Source organism: Protopterus annectens, chromosome 9.part0 (genome assembly GCF_019279795.1).
Source record: "Protopterus annectens isolate FY-2018-M chromosome 9.part0, PAN1.0, whole genome shotgun sequence".
In the NCBI taxonomy this organism is placed as follows: Eukaryota; Metazoa; Chordata; order Ceratodontiformes; family Protopteridae; genus Protopterus; species Protopterus annectens.
The window spans coordinates 470,646,129-470,667,106 of NC_056743.1; the positions used below are offsets into that span (position 1 = coordinate 470,646,129).

The window sequence follows — 20,978 nt, forward strand, 5'->3', positions numbered from 1 at the left end:
AGAAGGGGGAGGTATAAATGCAGTCTTCTGTCTCAATGGACAAAGAAAGCATCTGTGCATGTGTACCAAGAGCACAATTCTTTACCTAAGAGTCGTGAGAGTAGACAGACTGATCTTGTACTTTTCCCAAACATGAGTGATTTTGCAGCAGTGGCTGTTTTAAGTATAGTCTCTTGTGTGAATATACTCACCATAACTATGCATGTTTGATTGATAACATTCTGCAGTAGTGAAGTTACTTAATCACTTTTGCCTCCTAGAAAACCTGTGTACCTTCTTGTAAGAGCAAGAGGGCGGGGCTTAAACGGATGGGGAGCATGTGTTTGTACTTGCCTCTGCTGCTTAGTCAGAGGGAAAAAAAAAAGTACATAGTCACATCCTGGTTCTTCTGCCAGCGATAACATGCTCATTTGCAGGTTGTACCTTTTACTGAAAAAAGAACTAAAGATGATATGGGCTGCTATCATGCATCCCACTGACATTTGAAGCCTGTGGTGAAAACCAGCTTCATTCTGGAGGCATCCAAAATTCTGGAAATCAACTTGGATGGATGGACATGCTTGCAGCTAATTCCCTAACATGTAATAAATTATACTAATGTAGTGGTCTTACTAATTGAGAATTTGATCTGATAAGCCAGCAGCAGTGGTGTAGAGGATTAAAGCCGTGACCACAGTCTAGGCAACCTATGTTCGATTAGCAGATAGAGAGTTTGACAGCTATAGCAAGGGAGGATGTTGGAATACAGATGGCCATGTACTATGTAGGTCTCTCTGTGGGGTGGCATGCATATGTACAGTCTGGAGGCAGATGGTAGGCTCACCAAGCCATCTGTAGTAGATATTTAGTCAAAGTTTAGTTTTATTTATTTAGTAGCTTTTCATGGTGTGTGTCTGTGAGTCTGTGTCTGTGAGTCTGTGTCTGTGAGTCTGTGTCTGTGAGTCTGTGTGTGAGAGTCTGTGTGTGTGTGAGTCTGTGTGTGTGTGAGTCTGTGTGTGTGTGAGTCTGTGTGTGTGAGAGTCTGTGTGTGTGAGAGTCTGTGTGTGTGAGAGTTTGTGTGTGTGTGTGTGTGAGTCTGTGTGTGTGTGTGTGTGTGTGTGTGTGTGTGTGTGTGTGTGAGAGTCTGTGTTTGTGTGTGTGAGAGTCTGTGTTTGTGTGTGTGTGAGAGAGAGTCTGTGTTTGTGTGTGTGAGTCTGTGTGTCTGTGTGTACACACACCTGTGTGGGGAAACCATTGTGAGCCTCCACAGTGATACCGATCACTTGTCCCCTCTGCCAAAAAGGAGGAGTTAGGCTGTTAAAATGTCATTACCAGGATTCCAGCTACACTACAGAGCAAACCTTAAGGCTGCCTGAATGAGCACCCCCCCAGTACAACTCTGTCCTCTTTTCTAGATACAAGTGCTGGAAGGAGGCTTGATTGTCATCAGGCTTTGCTGAGAATGTTCACACATTTGCACTTTCTGAACATTTTTCTTTGGAGTCCATTAACAGTATTCCTTAGACAACAGAATTTTGGTGTTTGGACCTTATGAGCTTTAACTCTACTGCCTGGAGAAGAATGTGAGACTGTGAAGCTAGTAAAGCTAGCAGTAAGCCTTGGGGTAATTAAGAACACTGTAACATGAAGCAAAGTCTGTATAAATAAGACCTCCTTAGCATAACTGCGGATTACTGATTGGATTGCCACTTGTCAGAAGGATATTTAGAGAAACATTAAAATAATTCAGTTAACATTTTTGAAAAACTGAGAGGAGCTGGAACTCCTGTTAAACCCTGCCTTGTTCTTGGGGGGGGGGGGGAGTTGAAGAGACAGCAGCACTTTCCCTTTACAAATAGTATTCTGAAAGACAAATTTTGGAAATATGCAGAGGTAACCTGTCTCTTTGCATGTGTCATAATTCACAAAGCACATTGTAGACAGTTCAGCATTCTTTTACAGTAGAGAGCCTTGAGGCATGCTTGGGCTTATCAGTGGTAGGACATGAGCATTAATAATGATTATGACATTGTGTGCACTAGAGATGTATAGATCTGATGATTGTTTCATTATACTCTTTACAGCTGTTCTCACCGCTAACATGCACTTTTTACTTTTGCAGTATGGTGACATCTACAACTTCCCTATTCATGCCTTTGATAAAGCTTTACAGCAGCAGGATGCTGAAAGTGAATCTGAATCTGAGGAGGAGGAGAAAGACAAGGTGGGTAGTTTTGTTTCAACATCTTCAAAACAAAAGTGCTTTACCCATCATGTCTGTCATTAGCAGGTATATAAAAGCATACCTCTTTTTTAAGTGTTGTACTTAAACAAAATAATGTGGAAAATACATTGCTCTAATTGTTCAACTGTACTAAATATTTTTCCTAATCAATTAGGACAGACTTGGGAGTTTCAAGTGATTAGCATTGTTGCATCACTGAGCTTTGTTCTCTAGTTTTTTTTCCAGGTTGGGGAGCTAGCTGTGTAAAGTTTGTGCATCCTCCCTGGTAAATTATACAGAGAGAGAAAGACACACAGACATAGTGAGTCATTGGGGAAAATCTATATGTGCATATAGAAGTGTTTGTGTGTGTGTGTGTGTGTGTGTGTGTGTCTGTGTCCTACAATACCTAGTGGGTTGCCTGCCAAACTCCCTTAGTGAGCATTCTCTGACCTTTCTTTTCAGAAAGTGCGTTCACACTCAGAGTAACCTCTCCTACAAATACATCCGTAGTACAAAACATTTCACCCCCTCTACCTTTAACCTATTATTTCAACAATGTGACTGGACACCACTTAAACACCTCCAACTTGATCTGACTGTCCAGTACTTTAACACCTACCATAATATACTTGCTCCCACTAGAAAGGTACGCCAAAGAGCTAAGCAACTACCTTGGCTATCAAATGACAACAAACTGCTACTTAAACATAGCGATAGAGCATGGTCAGCTTTCTGGACTACCAAAGATTCGTCCAACCTCTTAGCATATAAACAGCTTCAGAATTTAGCTAAGGAACAAATCAAAAAGGACAAACAAAACTACTTCCAAACCAGTCAACAAAAACATCTCAACAACCCCCAAAAATTCTGGAAAAGCATTAACTATCTCCATGGCCCCAGTCATACCCCAACACATGCCCATGTCTCTTCTAACAACAGTGACCCTATAGCTACTCAAATCAACTCCCACTTTATTAATTCCATAACCACTCTACTAGGTACCCAGGACAAACAGCCACTTACTATTCACACTCCTACCCTAGACAACCCCAACCCCCTCACTTTTAATCCCATTCAAACTGGCTACATAAAAAAAAACTCCTAACCAGACTAAAACCCTGTTGCCTTGCTGCTGACCAACTTCCTAATGAACTTTTAAAGATTGCGGCACCTTTTATCGCCTACCCCATATCTGTCTTGATCAATCATTCCATTACAGAAAAGTACATCCCTCTTCTCTGGAAAGCATCACACATCATTCCCCCTCCACAAAGGTGGTCCCTCCAGGGAAATAACCAACTACCGTCCCATAGCCATCCTCTCCCCCTTCACAAAAATCTTAGAAAGATGCATCCACAAACAACTCCTACACCTTCTTAGTCACACCCTGCTATCTAGCTCTCAGCACGGCTTTTGTCCCAAGCATAGTACTAGCACAGCTCTAATATCTTTCCCCAACACCATTAATCATTTCCTAAATGAAGTTGTCACTCTGTCTCTTCTGTCTTTCTAGATATGTCCAAAGACTTTGACACTGTTTCTCACCAACTACTTCTAGACAAACCTTCATCTTATGGCCTCACTACTGCATCCCTAACCTGGTTTCATAGTTATCTTTCCAGTCATCAGCACGCTACTAAATGGGCAAACAGTCTCTTCCCCTTACACACCATCTCAGTCGGTGTACCCCAAGGCTCCATTCTTGGTCCCCTCCTTTGTATCATATTTACTAACAACCTCAGCTCAGCAACTCAACTGGCCCACATTGTCCAGTACACCAGTGACTCCACACTTAATGCTCTGCCCCCTTGCCGCAAGAACTTCAAATAAAAATGCAAACCTCCTTTCAGGACATAGAAAAATACCTCTCAGAGCACCAACTCATACTTAACCCAAACAAAACTAAGATTATTGTCTTCAGAAACAAACTATCCAGACCTGGTCAATCCCCTCTCACAATCCTATCCTCAGATGGAACCAAAAGCCCACTAGCCAGACTAAACTTCCAGGTGTCACAATAGATGAGAATAAGAAGTTATGTACCTACCATAACGTTCCATGTTAGTTGTCTTCTCTCGCCTTCTTTCTTGCTTGATGGGTTCGGAGCCGATCCTCGGCTCCGACTCGGCACTAGCTAAGCTCGAGAGTCACTTTTACCAGCTCGAGGCAGCCCCATATCCCATGATGCAAGGCGGTAAGTACCCAGATCTCGTTTGATGACAAAGGGCAATAACACCAAGCATAAAAACACTTCCAAAAGGAAGAAACTACAGGATGGAAGAAGGACCAGGTCTGAATGGTCTTCAGCATAATAAATTCTAGAAAAGGTCTGTCCAGGCCTGGGGGAAGGAGGGAGGAAGAAAGAAGGAGAGAAGACAACTAACATGGAGCGTTATGGTAGGTACATAACTAATGTTAAGTTGTCAATCCTTCATTCTGATGGGACAGTCGCCCCTAGCACCTCTATCCTGGGTGGCTCAATGGAACAGACTCTTGAGGACTGTAGAGCCAAAACTGGCTCTGTCCCTGGAGGCCAAGTCCAATTTGTAGTGGGAAACAAACGTATGAGGAGTGGCCCAAGTGGCCACTGCACAAATAGTGTCTAAAGGAAGTCTAGCTTGAAAGGCTGTAGAAGTAGCTAAGCTCCTAGATGAATGTGCTTTAGGTTTTGAGCACAGCTGTTTCCCCCTGAGCAGATAAATTTCAGAGATGACCGAAGAAAGCCATCTAGACAAGGTCACTTTAGAAACAGGAAGGCCTTTCTTATTATCCGCATAGGAAACAAAAAGTTGATCAGATTTCCTAAATTAATAATATCTGAGTTGACGGTGGACATCAAGATAATGTAGTTTTTGTTCGGCTCTGTCTGAATAGTTTGGGAAGAATACAGGGAGATCAATGGAGTGATTCAAATTGGTTTTGAACCTTAGGCAGAAAGGTCGGATTAGTTCTCAATGATACTCTGTCTTTGTGAAAAACCAAATACGGGGGTCGAACCGATAGAGCATGAAGTTCAGACACCCTCCTAGCCGATGTAATAGCCACTAGAAATAAAGTTTTCCAAGAAAGAAATTTCAGGAACAAGAAACAGCTGGCTCAAGGGGAAGAATCAAGGATGTCAGCACTAAATTTAGATCCCATTGAGGAGGAGGATTCCTGATTGGAGGCTTGAGTAGGAAAATTCCTTTCAAAAAGGCCCTGCAGAGCCTATGGGACATAATATTGTGATCTGCGATCCCGACATGAAAGTTCGAGATAGCAGCCAATTGAACTCTGACTGTGGAAGAAGAGGAGCCTGCATGAAAAATCTCTGCTAAGAAGTCCAGGATTGCCTGAACAGGGGCAGTGAAAGGATCAATACTCTTGGCCTTAGCCCAATAAGAGAAACGTTTCCATTTGCTTGCATAAATCCTCCTGGTAGAGGATTTTAAAAGCTACTATGATGTCTCTAACTGGGTTAGAGAAGGAAGCCTGGCTAAGGAAGGAAGTGGAGCAACCATGCTGTGAGGTTGAGAGAGAGGATAGACCGGTGCAGCTGACCGGATTGGTGAGTCAGAAGATCTGGCACTGGGTCCAGATGCCACGGCTGCACCAAAAGGTGACGATGGAGAAACGGGAACCAAACTTGGGCGAGGCCAGTAAGGGCAATGAGAATCAATTTGGCTCTCAAAGCGGTAGCTTTCTGGATAACTTGAGGATCAGAGGAAAAGGAGGGAAGGCATAAAGAGTCCCTGGGGCCAATCCTGGGTCAGGCGTCTCTGGGGATGGCCTGGAAGAGGAAGAGAGAGAAGTCTGGGCATTTGCTGTTTTGGGGAGTAGCAAAAGATCGCAACATGGACGCACCCCATTCCAGAAAAATCTCTTCCGCTATAGATTGCTTGAGAGACCACTCGTGAGGCATGAGAATAGCTCTGCTCAATCTGTCCGCCACAATGTTGGTTTTCCCAGGGATATGCGTTGCTACCAGAAACCGATGAGAGGAGATCGCCCATTGCCATAGTCTGGCTTCGACACAAGGGGTAGGACTTGGTTCCGCCCTGTTTGTTGATATACCAAACTACAGACATGTTGTCTGTGTGGACTGCAATTGTCCCTACGGGAAGAAAGTCGTTGAGGGCTTGCAACGTTAAAAGCACCGCTCTCATCTCCAGGACATTTATGTGCAGGTGGTACTTGAACGGCTGCCACGTCCCATGAACCATCCTGCCCTGATAATGACCCCCCACCCGATCAGGGAGGCATCCGTGGTGACAGTGGCTATCGGGGATGGGGGTACAAAGTGTCTGCCTTAGTGAATCTGAGGAGATGTGATCCACAAAGCAAGATAATCTTTGCAAGTCTGTGTCACCAGAATCTGGTGACGCATTGGAAGTTGTTGGTACGACCACTGTGTGAACAGCATCCACTGAAGAAGGCGCATGTAGAAGCGAGCCAGGGGAAGAAGAGTAATGGCCGCAGCCATGAGGCCTAATACCTTTAAAACCATTCTGGCCTGTACTTTCTGGTTGGCTAGAATGATCCTGACATGACTTTGAATGTCTGAAACTCTTTGATCTGTAAGGGTAGCTGACATCCGAACAGTGTTTAAGTTTGCCTATGAAAGTAATAGACTGGCAGGGCGATAAGGATGATTTTTCAAGTTTATCGAGATGCCCAAAAGAGTACAAAGCTTTATTGTGTAATCCCTGGCTTGAATAAGCTGATGCCTGGTGGTGGCTGAGAGCCAGTCGTCGAGATCACGGAAACACCTGGAATCCTTGACTCAGGTGAGCCGTGACCACTGCCATACATTTGGTGAACACTCTGGGGCTGTAGTGAGACCAAAGGGCAGGGCTCTGAACTGGAAATGACTGGACCCCAGCGGAGAAATCTCCTGGGCGTCTGTGAATTTTGATGTGATAATGCGCATCCTGAAGATCTATTGAGCACATCCAGTTGTCCTTCTGTAAGAAGGGCAGAATTGACTGAAGAGTGACCATTCGGAATCTTGTCTTCCTCACAGACTTGTTGAGTCTGCTGAGATCCAATATTGGTCTCCAGTCTCCCGTCTTTTTGGGGACCAAAAAGAACCTTGAGTAGATTCCGGGCTCTGAATGGTCTGTTGTAACTGGCTGAATGGCTCTCTTTTGCAGTAGTTTTGAAACTTCTAACTCTGCAATTTCCCTTAGACCGGGTGGTACATCTGGAAGGGAATTTGAGGGAAGGACTTTCCTCGAAGAATTATGTAACCCTTGGATATGATCGACTGTACCCATTTGTCTTGAGTGAGGGAATGCCAGGCTTCTGGGTACAGTGATAATCTTCCCCCGACTGCCTCTAAGGAGGGACAGTCGGGCAACATCTCAGGGATGCTGAAAGGGCTTGTCAGAGAGGTTCTCTGTTTCCCTGGTTTTGGACCCCTCTGCCTCTAGCGGGCGTCTGTTGTTGTTACCCCTCTGCCTCTAGGGGTAAATTGACCACGGAATCCGGGCGTGACTCCTTGGGATTGGAACCACATTTTGCCACCTTTCTGTCCTTTGGGGTAAGGTCTAGAAGGGGTGGAAAAACGGACTCCTACGGCAGAAAGAGTCTTGCCGTCCTGCTCACACCTGGTCAAAGTTTCCTTCACTTGAGGGCCAAACAAAGCTGACCCATCAAGGGAGAATTTGTGAAGGGATCTGCAAAGTCACATAGCCGCATCCAGCTTGGCGTCTAGAGCCACACCTGTACCTGCGGCCCTACTGCACCATCAGCAGCATATGATATTAGCCGCATGGAGGAGTTTGCAATGGAATTAAGGGTTCCTAGCTAAGCAATTTTTCCTGAGCTCCTGCAGCTGTAGGATCCTGAACAACATCACCTAGCTCCTTGAGGATATCCCTTTGGAGTCTGGTGAAGTGACATAGGTAATTCAGCAGCAAAGGTCGCTGAGGAAAACATCCGCTTATCCATGGTCCTAGAGTCCTTATTAGGAGGATGGGAAGGATCTGCAAGTTCCTTTTGGTGGCAGCAGCCACCACCATGGCATCAGCGGGACACCCTTAGTGAGGAATTGCTTATCACAAGGGGCAGTGATAAATTTTGAAGGCCTCCTAGGGACTGGCTCTACAGAGTCAGGAGCTGCCCACGCTTCGGGCAATAACCTGCATAAGGGGAAAGGCGAGACACCCAGGAGGTGGAGGGCCGAGATCCAAACTCTAGGTATACTGACTCATCCTCAGAGGGATTGTTGGTGGGCCAGTTTCCCTCTGTTTAAGGAGTTCTAGGATGTCTGAGAAGGAGACATCCTCAGAGGATCTTGGGGATCCCTCTGACTCATCCAAGTCAGTATCTGAAGTGATAGACTTCGGGGAGTCTACATGTTTCCTCTTACAAGTCCTCTTCCTAGGAGGATCTCCCGAAACATCAGGAGAATCCTCGGAAGAGGGGAATTCCCAATGGGGAAACCTGAGGCGGAGGATCTCTGGGTCCTGTAGCAAGAGAAGTGGCAGAGATGTCAACAGGCACTATAGAGGGAGGAGCTAAGGGAACAGACTGCTGACTGATACCAGTGGCCAGCACACTCTTCATCACCTCGAATGCTCCCTCCCAGGCAGGTCCGAGAGAACCCGCTCAAGAACTAGGAACTCCAGGGACCACGAAAGGGAGTCTCCGAGGCAGATGTCGGCCGAGCTCACCAGTGTCGAGGCTCCAAGGGTTGGGACAAGGGTCGATGCCACTCACCCCTCGGAGGAGACCATGGAAGCCCGCCACGAATCCCTCTAAGGAAGGTCTCAAGAGGAGATAAGAGTAGAGGCTGAAGGAACAGAAGGGGTATCTGTCCTCCAGCCGTAGCAGTAACCATTCGAAGACTCCAACTCCAAGCTCTGGGGTAGAGTTGAAGGAGGAACTGTAACGGGTGTGGACCAATAGTCGTCTGTTGAGACGGACTATGTAACATTTGGGCCAGTGCCTGTGACTTAGTAATCTACTGACCACTCTCTCTAAGTCATGGTCAGAAAGCCTGGATGACCTTGAAGATCGGCTCCGTTCGAGGAGAGGGAAGCGGGCGAAAGTATCGGCTCAAGGAAGGAGACCTCGACCTCTTCCTCGAAGGAGCCATCGGAACCGATGAAACTATTGAACCTGTCGGAGCCGACAACTTATCGGAGTAGTAGCCGATGCATCGGCTCCAGCCGGACATCTAAAAGTAGCGGTGTCGCCGATCGCCGACACTGATGCCTGTGCCACATGGTGGTCGGCCGATCGGAGCCGACACGAAGTGGTCGATGCAGAATCGGCACCGATAGCCATCGGTGCAAGGCTTAAGCCAGAATCGCTCCAGCCGATCCGATCGACTCAGAACGAGTCGGCCGAGGCCGCAGGCTTTGACACAGAAGCCTGGGCCTTGGAAGATTGGTAGTCTTAGGTGGAGCCGACTTAGCCGGAGAGCCCTCCGCTTAAGAAAACCCCTGAGTATCAATTTGTTTCTTCTTTCCTGCAGGACTCTCTGGCTGAAAGAATGACATATAGCACAGGAGTCCTGCAGGTGAAGAGGCCCCAGGCAATAAAAGAAAGTGTGACCGTCTGTCAGAGACATCTTCTGACAGCACGAGTCACACTTAAACTGAGACCCTATCTTTTGACATGGTGTACACACACACACACACACCAGTCAAAGAATTTTAAAATTAAATATACCAAAAGGTATAACTATAAACACACACACACCTAACAGGAGGGATGGGATGACTAAAAAAAAAAATAAATAAAAAGAGACAGATAAATTTCTGTCAGAAAAGGTTTAAAACTAAATAAAACTAACAATAAAGGGGTTTTAAGTTAAAGGGCTAAATTAGCGAATTAGTAAATCACTTACCAGGAGCTGGCAAGGAGGACCTCATAGCGAGATCTGGTTTACCGCCTTGCATCATGGGATATGGGGCTGCCTCGAGCTGGTAAAAGTGACTCTCGAGCTTAGCTAGTTGAGCCGAGGATCGGCTCCGAACCCATCAAGCAAGAATGAAGGCGAGATTGACAACTTAACATTCTAAAGTTTGACAAGCATATTTATCTGACCATCAAGAAAGTTCACACCAAACTTGACACCCTATATAGGGCTAAACCATATCTTACTCAGTGCGCCAGACTAGCCACTGCTCAGCCACACCCGCTTTCCACCCTCCTATGTGGATCTCAAATATTCACAAGACTGAGCTCAATAACCTAGATTCCTGCTACAGCAAAATCACCAAGTTTGCCACTAATCAGCCATACAGGTCTCACCACTGCACTGCCCTCTCCCAGCTCAACTGGCTAGAAATTCCTAATCTTCTATCACTCAACCAGTTGACGATGGCCCATAAAATAATCTACAAACCCAGTAACTGCCCCTCTCTCACCAACCTTGTCCAATGTAGTACCACTTCCCGGTCCCTCAGTTCCTCCACCAAGTTAATGCTAAAGGTTTCCCACTCCCACAACTACCACTCTGACTCCCTTTACTCCCACAAAATATCCAAATTATGGAACACTGTTCTACAGCCCATCACACAAAATCCTCACCACCAAAATTTCAAACAACTCCTAAAGAACCACCTAGCAAAACACTGGCTGTGCTGCTGTCATTCGCCGGGCTAATTTCTTCCTACTCCCTGTACCTTGCCTTATTTCTCTACTTTAACTCCTTCTATACTCCCTCCATCTCTCATTTAAACACTGCTGAGCCATAACAGCCTCTACACTGTTTTAATTGATAGACAGAGGTTCTTTGATTCCAGCCACACTGTACATACATACAGAATAGTAATAAACTCCCGGTCTTACGTCACTGTTTGTATACATGCATACTGCCTCTAAATTTATGCACACTGTCATTGTAATTTAGTATTCAATATACATGCATAATGTCTTTTAATTTATTTTATGCAGACTGTCTTTATAATTGTTCTGAATAAGTTTACAATGGCTTGTACTTGGGACTCTGTATACTTATGTAAACTGTTTGTATTCTTACTGACTACTGTACAATGAGTATTATTATTGTAAGCTTTGTTACTACATGTGGAGCTTTTTTTCCCCGGGCCTCCGTTGAAAGCGAGCTTCTGGCCCAGTCGGACACTACCTGGTTAATAAATGTATAAAAATAAATAAAATTAAAAAATTTAGCTTGGGTTGTTCATGTCTTTGCCTTCAAGTACCTTTTTAATTCCTAGTAATTATGCTTTTGCCCAATAATGGGCAATTTGTCTTGTGTTTTCTTTCCATTCCCTGCCTTGCGTTCCCTAATCCATACAAGCACAATTATATTTTTCAGTAGCTCGTATTCACAGTTTGACTTGCCCTGTCCCCCCAAAATATCTTTTTGTGTATGTATATGTATATATTTTGAATTAAGTAGTTTGCTGCATGGTTATCGTGTACAGTATTTTACTCGCCATCCCCTAGCATATCTGTTTGCTTCCCTACCCTATTATATGTGTTGAAATTTTGTGGGTCTTGATGTGTGTTTTTTCTGTAGATTTACAGTAAAATGAGACTGAAGTGAATGTTTCAACTAAGGATTGCCACAAATAATTTTTGCAGGGAAACGCACACTCTCCTTGTAGTGTCAAGTGTTCAAACATGAGTGCAGGAAGATGTGTGTTTATTACTCTCATTGTATGTTTGTTTGTTGATCATGGTCAGCTTTGCTCACCCTTTTTTTGTTTGTGTGAACTCAGAGCTAGTTTATATAAAGATTAGAGGTGTACTAAGATTGGAAGGCCATGTCCCTGCAGAACAGTTTTCTGTACTCTCTGACCTTGCAAGTGTCACTGTGTTGAGCTTGTGACCTCCCAGGGAATTTAGACCCTTTAGTTTAGTGTAATCACTTGTCTGTTAAATGGCACACGATTATTCATAATAGGTCCAATTCTGCATCACTGCACACCAGCAGACCTTCTTATTCTATACCAGGATACTACTTTTACAGCACATTTCCCAACAAGAATCATATGTCACCTTTATAGTTATGTTAAGAATCTAGAAATGTACAAGAAATTAAGAAACACATTAGAACACTTCAAAGATGTTTCTTTTTGGTGTGTTGCATTGTTAATGTACAACTGTAACAGATATGCCTTGCAAGACTCTTATGTTCATTTATCTGTTTCTTTATACAAACAAGGCCATTTGAGTATTGTGTATGGGTGTATATGCATGTGTTCATGGTCATTGTAAAACATGCTGGAATGAGGACAGCAGGAGATGAGTTAGCTTTGATAACTGATTTACTGCAGGGATCGTCAGCTTGTCATTAATGTTGGTAAGCAGGCATTTAATTGGCAATAGTTTCTCTTGAATCTAATGAACTTAACTCCACAGGTGTGGAGAATTCAGTCATGCAAACTATCACTTCTTCACACTTGTTGGATTTTCACCAAGGTAAGAACTAACTGAAGGCTATTTTGGGGCTCCCTACTGAAATGTCAGGACTTGTACTGCCAGTGAATTTTGAACATCGCTCGTCCCCTTTAAACTTATTTTATGAAGGGGGTGGGCATCCCTAGAACTTAACTATTCCGAGATCATTATACCGGAGAGAAAAGGGAATATTCCGAGAAATAGTCTCACACTTATAACACATAAGCCTTCATTTTTGGTCATTAAGAATCTACATTTTGAGACTTCACTTTGCGAGCCCCAGTATTTTAAATAGTTACCTTGATTTTGACATATTTCTAGTATAAATTTTTATACAATAGTGCACCATTACTGTACGATAATCTGCATTTTATTTGGGAACATAAAATGATGAAAATAACTTCACTTTTCATGTTGACTTTGCTTCTGGTTTCACAGCTAAAATGCAGAAAACGTGATATATAAATGATATTTTAGACATGTTTTGATACACAATTACTTTTATATTTGTAGGATGCTGGCCAAAAAGAATTTATTGAAGATAATGAGATAGAGGAAAGTGACATCAGTGACTTTGAGGTAAGTATACAGAAGAGTAAGAGTTGTATATATTTGTTCAGTGTTTCTAAAACGCTAGCCTGTGTCCAGTCCCAGAGAAACATTTGACTTCAATCTTTTGTGACATGATTTATGCACTGTGGTTAGCTCTCAGCATAACAAAAATAACTTTTTTTTATCATTTAATAAGTTGTAAATTTCTAACTATGGAGCTGTGGGTAGCGGCACAGACTCTACATGGTGCCCTATAGGGGGAAGAGTTGTACAGACCATCCACTTTGGGCATCTACTGTGGTGCACAGTATCCTCAAGATAGGAGAACACAGATCACAGACTGTGCACAGTGGCAAGGCTAGCCTCTTGACGGTGTAAAATATGGTTCTAGGTCATTCGGTCATGTTGACTAATGTCGCCAAAAATGGGCATGGGTAGTTACCGGTGATAAGTGGGTTGATGACCCGGCCTACTCCGACCCATGCCAGGGACCCTTGCTAACAATGGGAGGGGTATATGTGCCCCTATTGGCCAGTGTGTGCCTGCCATAAATCCCAGCATCCCTGGGTCAGTAAGCTACTGACCGGCCAGTGTCTAGTTGCCCAGCCTGGGTTACCTGGGATAGGTCTGGTGAGCGAAAGCTGGATATAAAACCAACCAACCTGCCAAACTTGAACTGAGAATTGCTACTCTTAATGTAGGTTCACTGACAGGACACAGGTTGGAAGTGGTTGACATGATGTTGCGGAGGAGGCTGGACATCCTCTGTATCCAAGATATGAGCTGGAAGGGCAGTGCAGGAAAGCCACTCCAGACTCTACTACTTGGGTGGAGGACAGGCTAGAAATGGTATAGGAATTGTGTTGAGAGAGAGGCTTCAGAAGGCAGTGAGGGATTTCATCAGAATCAATGACAGACTTATGGCAGTCAGACTCTAGTAATAATACGGCAGTATTCATAATCTCAGCCTATGCCCCACAGCAGGGTTGTGATAGTGAGGAAAAAGAGTGCATTCAGACAGCCGTTTCAGGACCTACTAGATAAAGCAGGACATCATGAATTGGTGTTGATAATGGGTGACTTGAATGCACATATCGGGACAGACAGAACATGCAACTCCGGTAGACTTCCTCCTAGTAAGGAAAATCCATTGGGGTAGAATCTATGATTGCAAAGTCATCCCCAGTGAAACAGCAGCATAAACCATTAGTTGCCACACTCAGCTGCAAGCAGTGGTCAGAGAAAGCTCTAAGGTCAACCGAGACCAGGCTGAAGACCTAGAAGTTGACTGGAGAGAAAGTACAGCAGTTCAAGGAATTACTCAGGGCTCTAGCACCCCAAGAAAAGGAGGAAATAGGTGCAATTGAAGAGTGGCAACACCTAAAAACAGCATGTGTTAGGACTACACAAAAAGATATGTGGCCGAGCCAGTTATGGAAATAAGGAACATAAGAAAAGCTGGTGGTGGAATGCAGAAGTTCAGGAAGTCATCAAAAGAAAAAAGGAGTGCAGAAAGAAGTGCAGATAGAAAAGACTGACCAGGCTAGGAAGGACTACTGGTTGGCTAACAAAGAAGCTAAGACAAAAGTTGTAATAGCAATGAATAGGGCATCAGAGACGCTCTACCAACTTCTGGAAAGTGACTCAGTAAGAGGCACAAAGAAACTATATCAGGTTGCAAGGCAAAGACAGAAAGATAAAGAAGATAGTCAGACACCCTTCATAAGGGATGCCAGCAACAACTTGCTCACCAGTCCACAGGACATCAAAGGCAGATGGAAGGAGTATTTCCAGCAGCTTCTGAATGAAGAAAATGCCACAGAAGCTGTACTGCCCCAGAAACGGTCTATGATGAGTGGAGAAGAGGAGCCCACCCTAGAAGAAGTAAGAGCAGATTTAAGGAAGATGGTCAGGGAAAGCAGCAGGCTCAGATGAGGTCACAGCAGCTATGATAAAGATTCTGGGTGAGATAGGGGAGAAATGGCTCCTGGGGGTACTAATAGCAGTGTGGAGAGAAAGACGTATCCCAGATGACTGGAGAATAAGCATACTCGTGCCAGTGTACAAGAACAAAGGAGACATCCACAACTACAGAGGCATCAAACTCCTGTCACATTGCATGAAAGTTCTGGAGGGTGATTGATAAACAGGTACGCAGAGTAATAGAATGTAAAATGGGAGATGAGCACTTCGGATTCAGATCAGGATGCAGCTCAATTTACCCGATGTTTGCAGTGAGGCAAATACTTGAGAAGAAGCTAGAGATGAGAAGAGAGTCCAACTAGGCATTCCTAGACTTGGAGAAAGCATATGACAAGGTCCCAAGAAAGCTGATCTTGGCAGTACTGCGGTGGTTTGAAGTCCCAGAAACATTGGTGGAATTAGTGCAGGCTATGTAAAAGGACCCAGTGACTCCAGTACTAACCGTGTTCGGCCTTCCCAGTGGGAGTGTGTACACCAGGGTTCAGCTCTGAGCCCACTGCTGTTCATACTGGTGATGGACTACATTAGTAAACAGGTTGGAGGGGACAAATCAACAAAGCTGCTGGATGCAGACGATGTGGCAGTACATGCAGACTCTGAGCTAGAACTTCAGCAAAGGATAGGAGAATGGAATGCAAATCTGAAGGCACATGGGATGAAACTATGCACAGATAAGACTGTGGTAATGGCAGCAAATTGGGAAAATCAGAAGAAGCTGAGAATAGAGATAGAAGGGAAGATAGTGGAACAGGTAAACAGCTTCAGGTATCTGGGAGGGGTGGTTGAGGAGAAGGGTAGTCTGAATGAAGAGATCAAAGCTAGAATCAGAGGGGCTGCAGCCAGCTGACTTAGAATATCAGGTGTAGTCTTTGACAGAAGAATGCCAAAGAAGCTGAAAAGTAAGGTGTACAAGATAGTGGTGCGACCAGTACTACTGTATATGGTGCAGAAACCTGGGCAGTAAAGGCAGAACAGTTGAAGAAGCTAGAGGTGATGGAAATGAAGTGCCTGAGAAAGGTGGTAGGATGCATACTCTGGGACAGCTGAAAAAATGACATAAGAGCAGAAGCCAAAGTAGCTCCAATTGCAGAAAAGATCAAAGTGAACAGATTATGGTGGTTTGGGCACACGTGTAGAAAAGCAGAAAACAATCTGGTGAGGAAGATTTGGGACAAACAGAAAGAAGGTAAGAGGAAGCGAGGGCGTCCAGCAAAGAGATGGATGGATTTGTGTGAAAGAAGATCTGCGACAGTCAGGCATAAGTGTTGAAAAAGGCAGGAGTGTGGCACTGAATAGAGAGAGTTTGGGACAGTAAACACAATGGCTGGTTGGTTTTATTTTCATCAACAACCTGCATACTGTAATTCCTCAAGCTTCCATAATACAATATGCAGATGACTCCACATTAATATGCTCAGCCCCAACTCCATCAGACCTTCAGTCTCTCACCCAAAACGTGTTTAACATAGTTGAGGAATGGTTACTACACCAGTGCCACATCCTGAACCCCAAAAAAAACAAACTTCTACTTTTTACTCCCACCAATAGGGCCACACCACTACACTTTACTGTCACATCGAACAATGGAACCATTGTATCCCCCGACTCTACCACAAAACTCCTAGGGGTACTAATTGACAATAACCTCAACTTTGGTAGTCACATTAACAATACCATAAAAACAGTCAACAAAAAACTAGGCTCCCTCTATAGAATCAAATCCTTTCTTACCCCACTAGCAAGATCTACTATTGCCCAGACCCACTTAATCTCTGCCTTCCTCTATGCCTCACCTATATATACTAACCTCTCAAAAAACAACATGAACAAACTGGCTGTCTCCTATAACAATATTGCTAGATTTGCAACAGGCTCTATATTCCGAACCCATCACTGTATTAATTATGAACAACTAGGTTGGCTAGAGTTACCAGATCTACTTCTATTTAAACAATTAACATTTACCTACAAAATCCTGTATCAGCCTAATAACACAGCAATTCTTACCAACCTTATCACCCCCTAAAGCAACCTTAAGACCCTACGCTGATCTAATAAAATACTAGTACAAATAAGCAAAACCTACAATAAGGCTAGGGACTCTCTTCTCTAATACCTTGGGTAAAACCTGGAACTCTCTCCCCAGTGACCTGACCTCCCTTTCTTCACTAACACGTTTAAAATCGGGCTTAAAACCTACCTCAATCCCATTGGTTATGCACCTGTACGAACCCAGACTAACCTCTCATGTTATTTTTTCACAGAGATACCTGTCTTATTACTGTATATACTAACTGTCTAATGAAAACCATAAATATAACAGGCCTTAAAATTGATTAGATTCTCTATCGATATCCAAAAATGTCTTTCAGACTATCTACTATGTTAACAAAAGATACTTATCATAAGATCCTGCAATCAAATGTGTTTTGAAGTGAACATATTTCCTTATATTCTACTCTACTCACATCTATATGATCTTTCATGTATCAAATAACTTAATTTTGTATTGTACTTGCACCTGTGAAATTTTGTTTTGTTTTTATATATAATATTGTACTTTACTTTCGAGGAGATTTTCTCCCCGGGCCTCTGCTGAAAATGGACATGTATCCAGCTGGACTAGCCCGGTCAACAAATGTAAAATAAAAATAAATAAAATAAAAAACAATACCCCGACCCCATGTAGAAAAATGGGATAAAGGGGGCTGATGATGATTCTATGTCCCTTTTCAGGGACAGCCCCCCCCCAAGTTTTCCAGCATTCTTCAGATCCCCTCCAGTTTTCAGCATTCTGCATCACCACCAGGATCCACAGAGGCATTATGTTTACTACCTTAGGGAAGGAGTACTGTGAGAGCACCGCAGTTGCAAGCAGTTCAGCCCAGCTACAATCAGCTGAAAAGTTAGGTTACTGTGTCAATATGAGCAGGATCATAGCATTGGAGGGTAACCACTCCCCAAATTAGTAGAAGGGCCATATGCAGTGTTCCATGAAAGAGCTGAAAAGGAGGAACAGGTTAATGGAGCAGGAGGCTAGGCAGTGGCCAAAGCCTAATCTGTTGAATTCTGCCATCATGGTGTGCCCACCTATTCACTGGCTACTGAATCTTCCTCTGTAGAAGACCCAAGAAGTATGGAATGTGCAGTTCCGTTTATTGCTTACTTGTGGATTATACTTAAAAGAATTATCTGAAACACAAGGCTGTGATTGGGGCTTTGCTGAGGCCTACATTCTGGGACTTTTAAAGACAGCTTATTTCCTGGGGGGGGGGGGGGGGGGCTGTGGAAGACTGTTTTCTGTTGTCAAAGGAAGCCACAGGCAATTCTTTGTTTTGTTTCAGATTGAACAGCCTACATTTTTACTTTCCTGTGATGCACAAAATAAGCCTACTCCCACTCTCTCTTCTGTGTGTGTGTGTGTTTAATTATATTTTAAATTGTTGACCTGCAGAATAATAGCATGATCAACACCACTTTCTTTAATCACCGTTAATGACCTGCACAAAAAACTGTTTCAGGTTTGAGTACACCCCCCCCCCACTGTGATCATAAACTCATTAATTTTTGCCCTGGAGTTTGATGGTAGCAGTAATCACTCTCCCATTCTACATCCTTACTTGCAGCTGTCCACATCTTTGTTTTTTGTTTTTTGCCATAGTTTGCGTACTAACTTGTATAATACTGTTTGTGTCACTTTGTGGTTTGCTTACAAGTACATTTGACACTGACTTCAGTCCACTACCAGCTCCAAGCTCTGTCCTACTTGCAGAATCCATTACTTATTGGGTTGTTTTGGTTCTCTCCCTTCCTAAGCAGAGGCCTGAGCCCAGTTTGAAAAACAGGGTTTCTGTAGTGACTAATGTTGAGGCTAAATCCTGGCTCTCCCCTTTTCCAGATGGGTATGTATCCTCTGTCAGATGAGTTCAAGTGGCTGAACCTTCGTTAGGCAAACAAGGAATGATGTGGCTTGAAAGTGGTCATCGCACTGTACCCAACTGTGATGAATGGCAATTGGCTAGGTGTTGAGAGTTACCTTTCACTAGCCATGTTTGTAACCATACAGGAGAATGTAGGTTTTGTAAAACTGAATTGGAAATGGTCACACACCTTGTTGCTGATTGCAATGCACTAATGGCAGAGGGACTGTATGCTGAAAGGCATAATAATGTGGCGAGACTATTAGAGATTGTGTAAACATTATGGTATTGAAGTGGCTGAAAAACACTGGAAACATTAGCACAAAGAATCATAGAAAATGATGGTTTTATATCACATGGGATCACCCAATACCAACAGTTCAGAAGATAGATGATAGAAAACCGGATGTAGTGGTTACTGTATTTTTGTGAAAAAAATAAAATAAAAAAAATTCTTGATTTCCCGCCTTTTCTTAAGCTAGTCTAGTCCAGTTTTCAGGTTCTGCTGAATTCAGGGCTGTGGTACACATTCCTGTGTTGCCCATACCTTACTTGGATAGAAGGAAGTTTCTCTGTTCACAAGTGAGAGTGGGGAGCTTTGAACAGCCTATCTGTCCCTAGAGGAGTGGTCTCAGCCCAGCAACTAGTAGTTTATTGGCCATTTTGGGCTAATTTCTATCTCTTGCATCTCCCTGCTATAAAACCCGCATTTGCGTGGTTTTGCGCGTGTATACAGCTCAGCAAGCTCCTCGTGGTATCCTGCAGAGTTCTACAGCAGCAGAGTGACAAAAGAGAGACTTTGGATTGATTATCATTTCTCTGCATTTTTTTGCTGTTTGCAAATTTTGCCTAAAACGCGATTTCGTAGAGTTTTTGTGTTTTAAAAAAGCTTATTTGTGCTGCAAATTGTACTCATTTTTCTGCTTGCACTTGTTAAAGTCGTTTGTGTTCAAATCATCTGTTTAACTGTTGTAGGCTACACACTCAAGTGCATTAGCCTTTTCTGAGCATTTAAAGTGTTTTAGCGTAAAGTTACTGTATTTTTGTGAAAAAAACATTCTTGTTTCCCGCCTTTTCTAAGCTAGTGTAGTCCAGTTTTCAGTTTCTGCTGAATTCAGGGCTGTGGTACAAGTTCCTGTGTTGCCCATACCTTACTTGGATAGAAGGAAGTTTCTCTGTTCACCAGTGAGAGTGGGGAGTTTTGAGCAGCCTATCTGTCCCTGGAGGAGTGGTCTCAGGTCAGCAACTAGTAGTTTATTGGCCATTTTGGGCTAATTTCTATCTCTTTCATCTCTCTGCTGTAAAACCCGCATTTGCGCAGTTTTGTGCACCGAGCAGCACCGCGCAGTGCCGGTTAGCTAGGTTTAAACTATTCCCAGCTCCACAAAGTCTGCTCTTAAATTTTTCCCTTGGAACTGGTCAAACTCTCAACTTAAGCACTCAAACCATTCCTTTTATCGTCGAGCACTTGCTCAAATCTCTTAGTAAGCACTAATAAACGCTAGCACTACACCCCCCTTATAATATACAGAAGTACAAGGCTCTTTATTCGTCCCTACAGGACAATCAGTAAAACAGTTCACTTTATCTGTTCAGGCATGTCCAAAGGGCAGTTTCAGGTGTACTTTCCAGTCCAGCTGGTGAATCTGGGCATCTTGAGGCAATGTTACAATTGCCTCATGTACACAGACAGCCCTCTCCTCCTTCCAACAAACACAAATGTATGCGAGAGATGCAACTATACAGCCAAACCGGAGGCCAGGCTCTCTCAACCCAAGACTGGAACAGTCAGTCATGAGGAGAAGGGAAACACTTGCACCACACTACCAGCCTCACATAGACCAGTCATATCTGCATCAGCAAACAACACACATAAATACACAAAAACATACTCGGAGGCTCTAAATAAAAATCTGCCAAAGCAGCAGAGACCTCTAAAACAGACATCCAAGTAA

General features: G+C 43.7%; 1 protein-coding gene across 2 annotated transcripts in view; it reads left to right on the plus strand.

Annotated features, from left to right (window-relative positions):
* The window catches only part of MAK16 (MAK16 homolog), a 1,440,501-nt gene that overhangs the window by 1,370,425 nt on the left and 49,098 nt on the right, over positions 1–20,978 (plus strand). For both annotated transcript variants that reach the window (XM_044083006.1, XM_044083007.1), the window contains 2 exons: positions 2,102–2,203; positions 13,082–13,147. In XM_044083006.1, the coding sequence (XP_043938941.1) occupies positions 2,102–2,203; positions 13,082–13,147 (168 nt within the window). The remainder of the gene's footprint in view (positions 1–2,101; positions 2,204–13,081; positions 13,148–20,978) is intronic.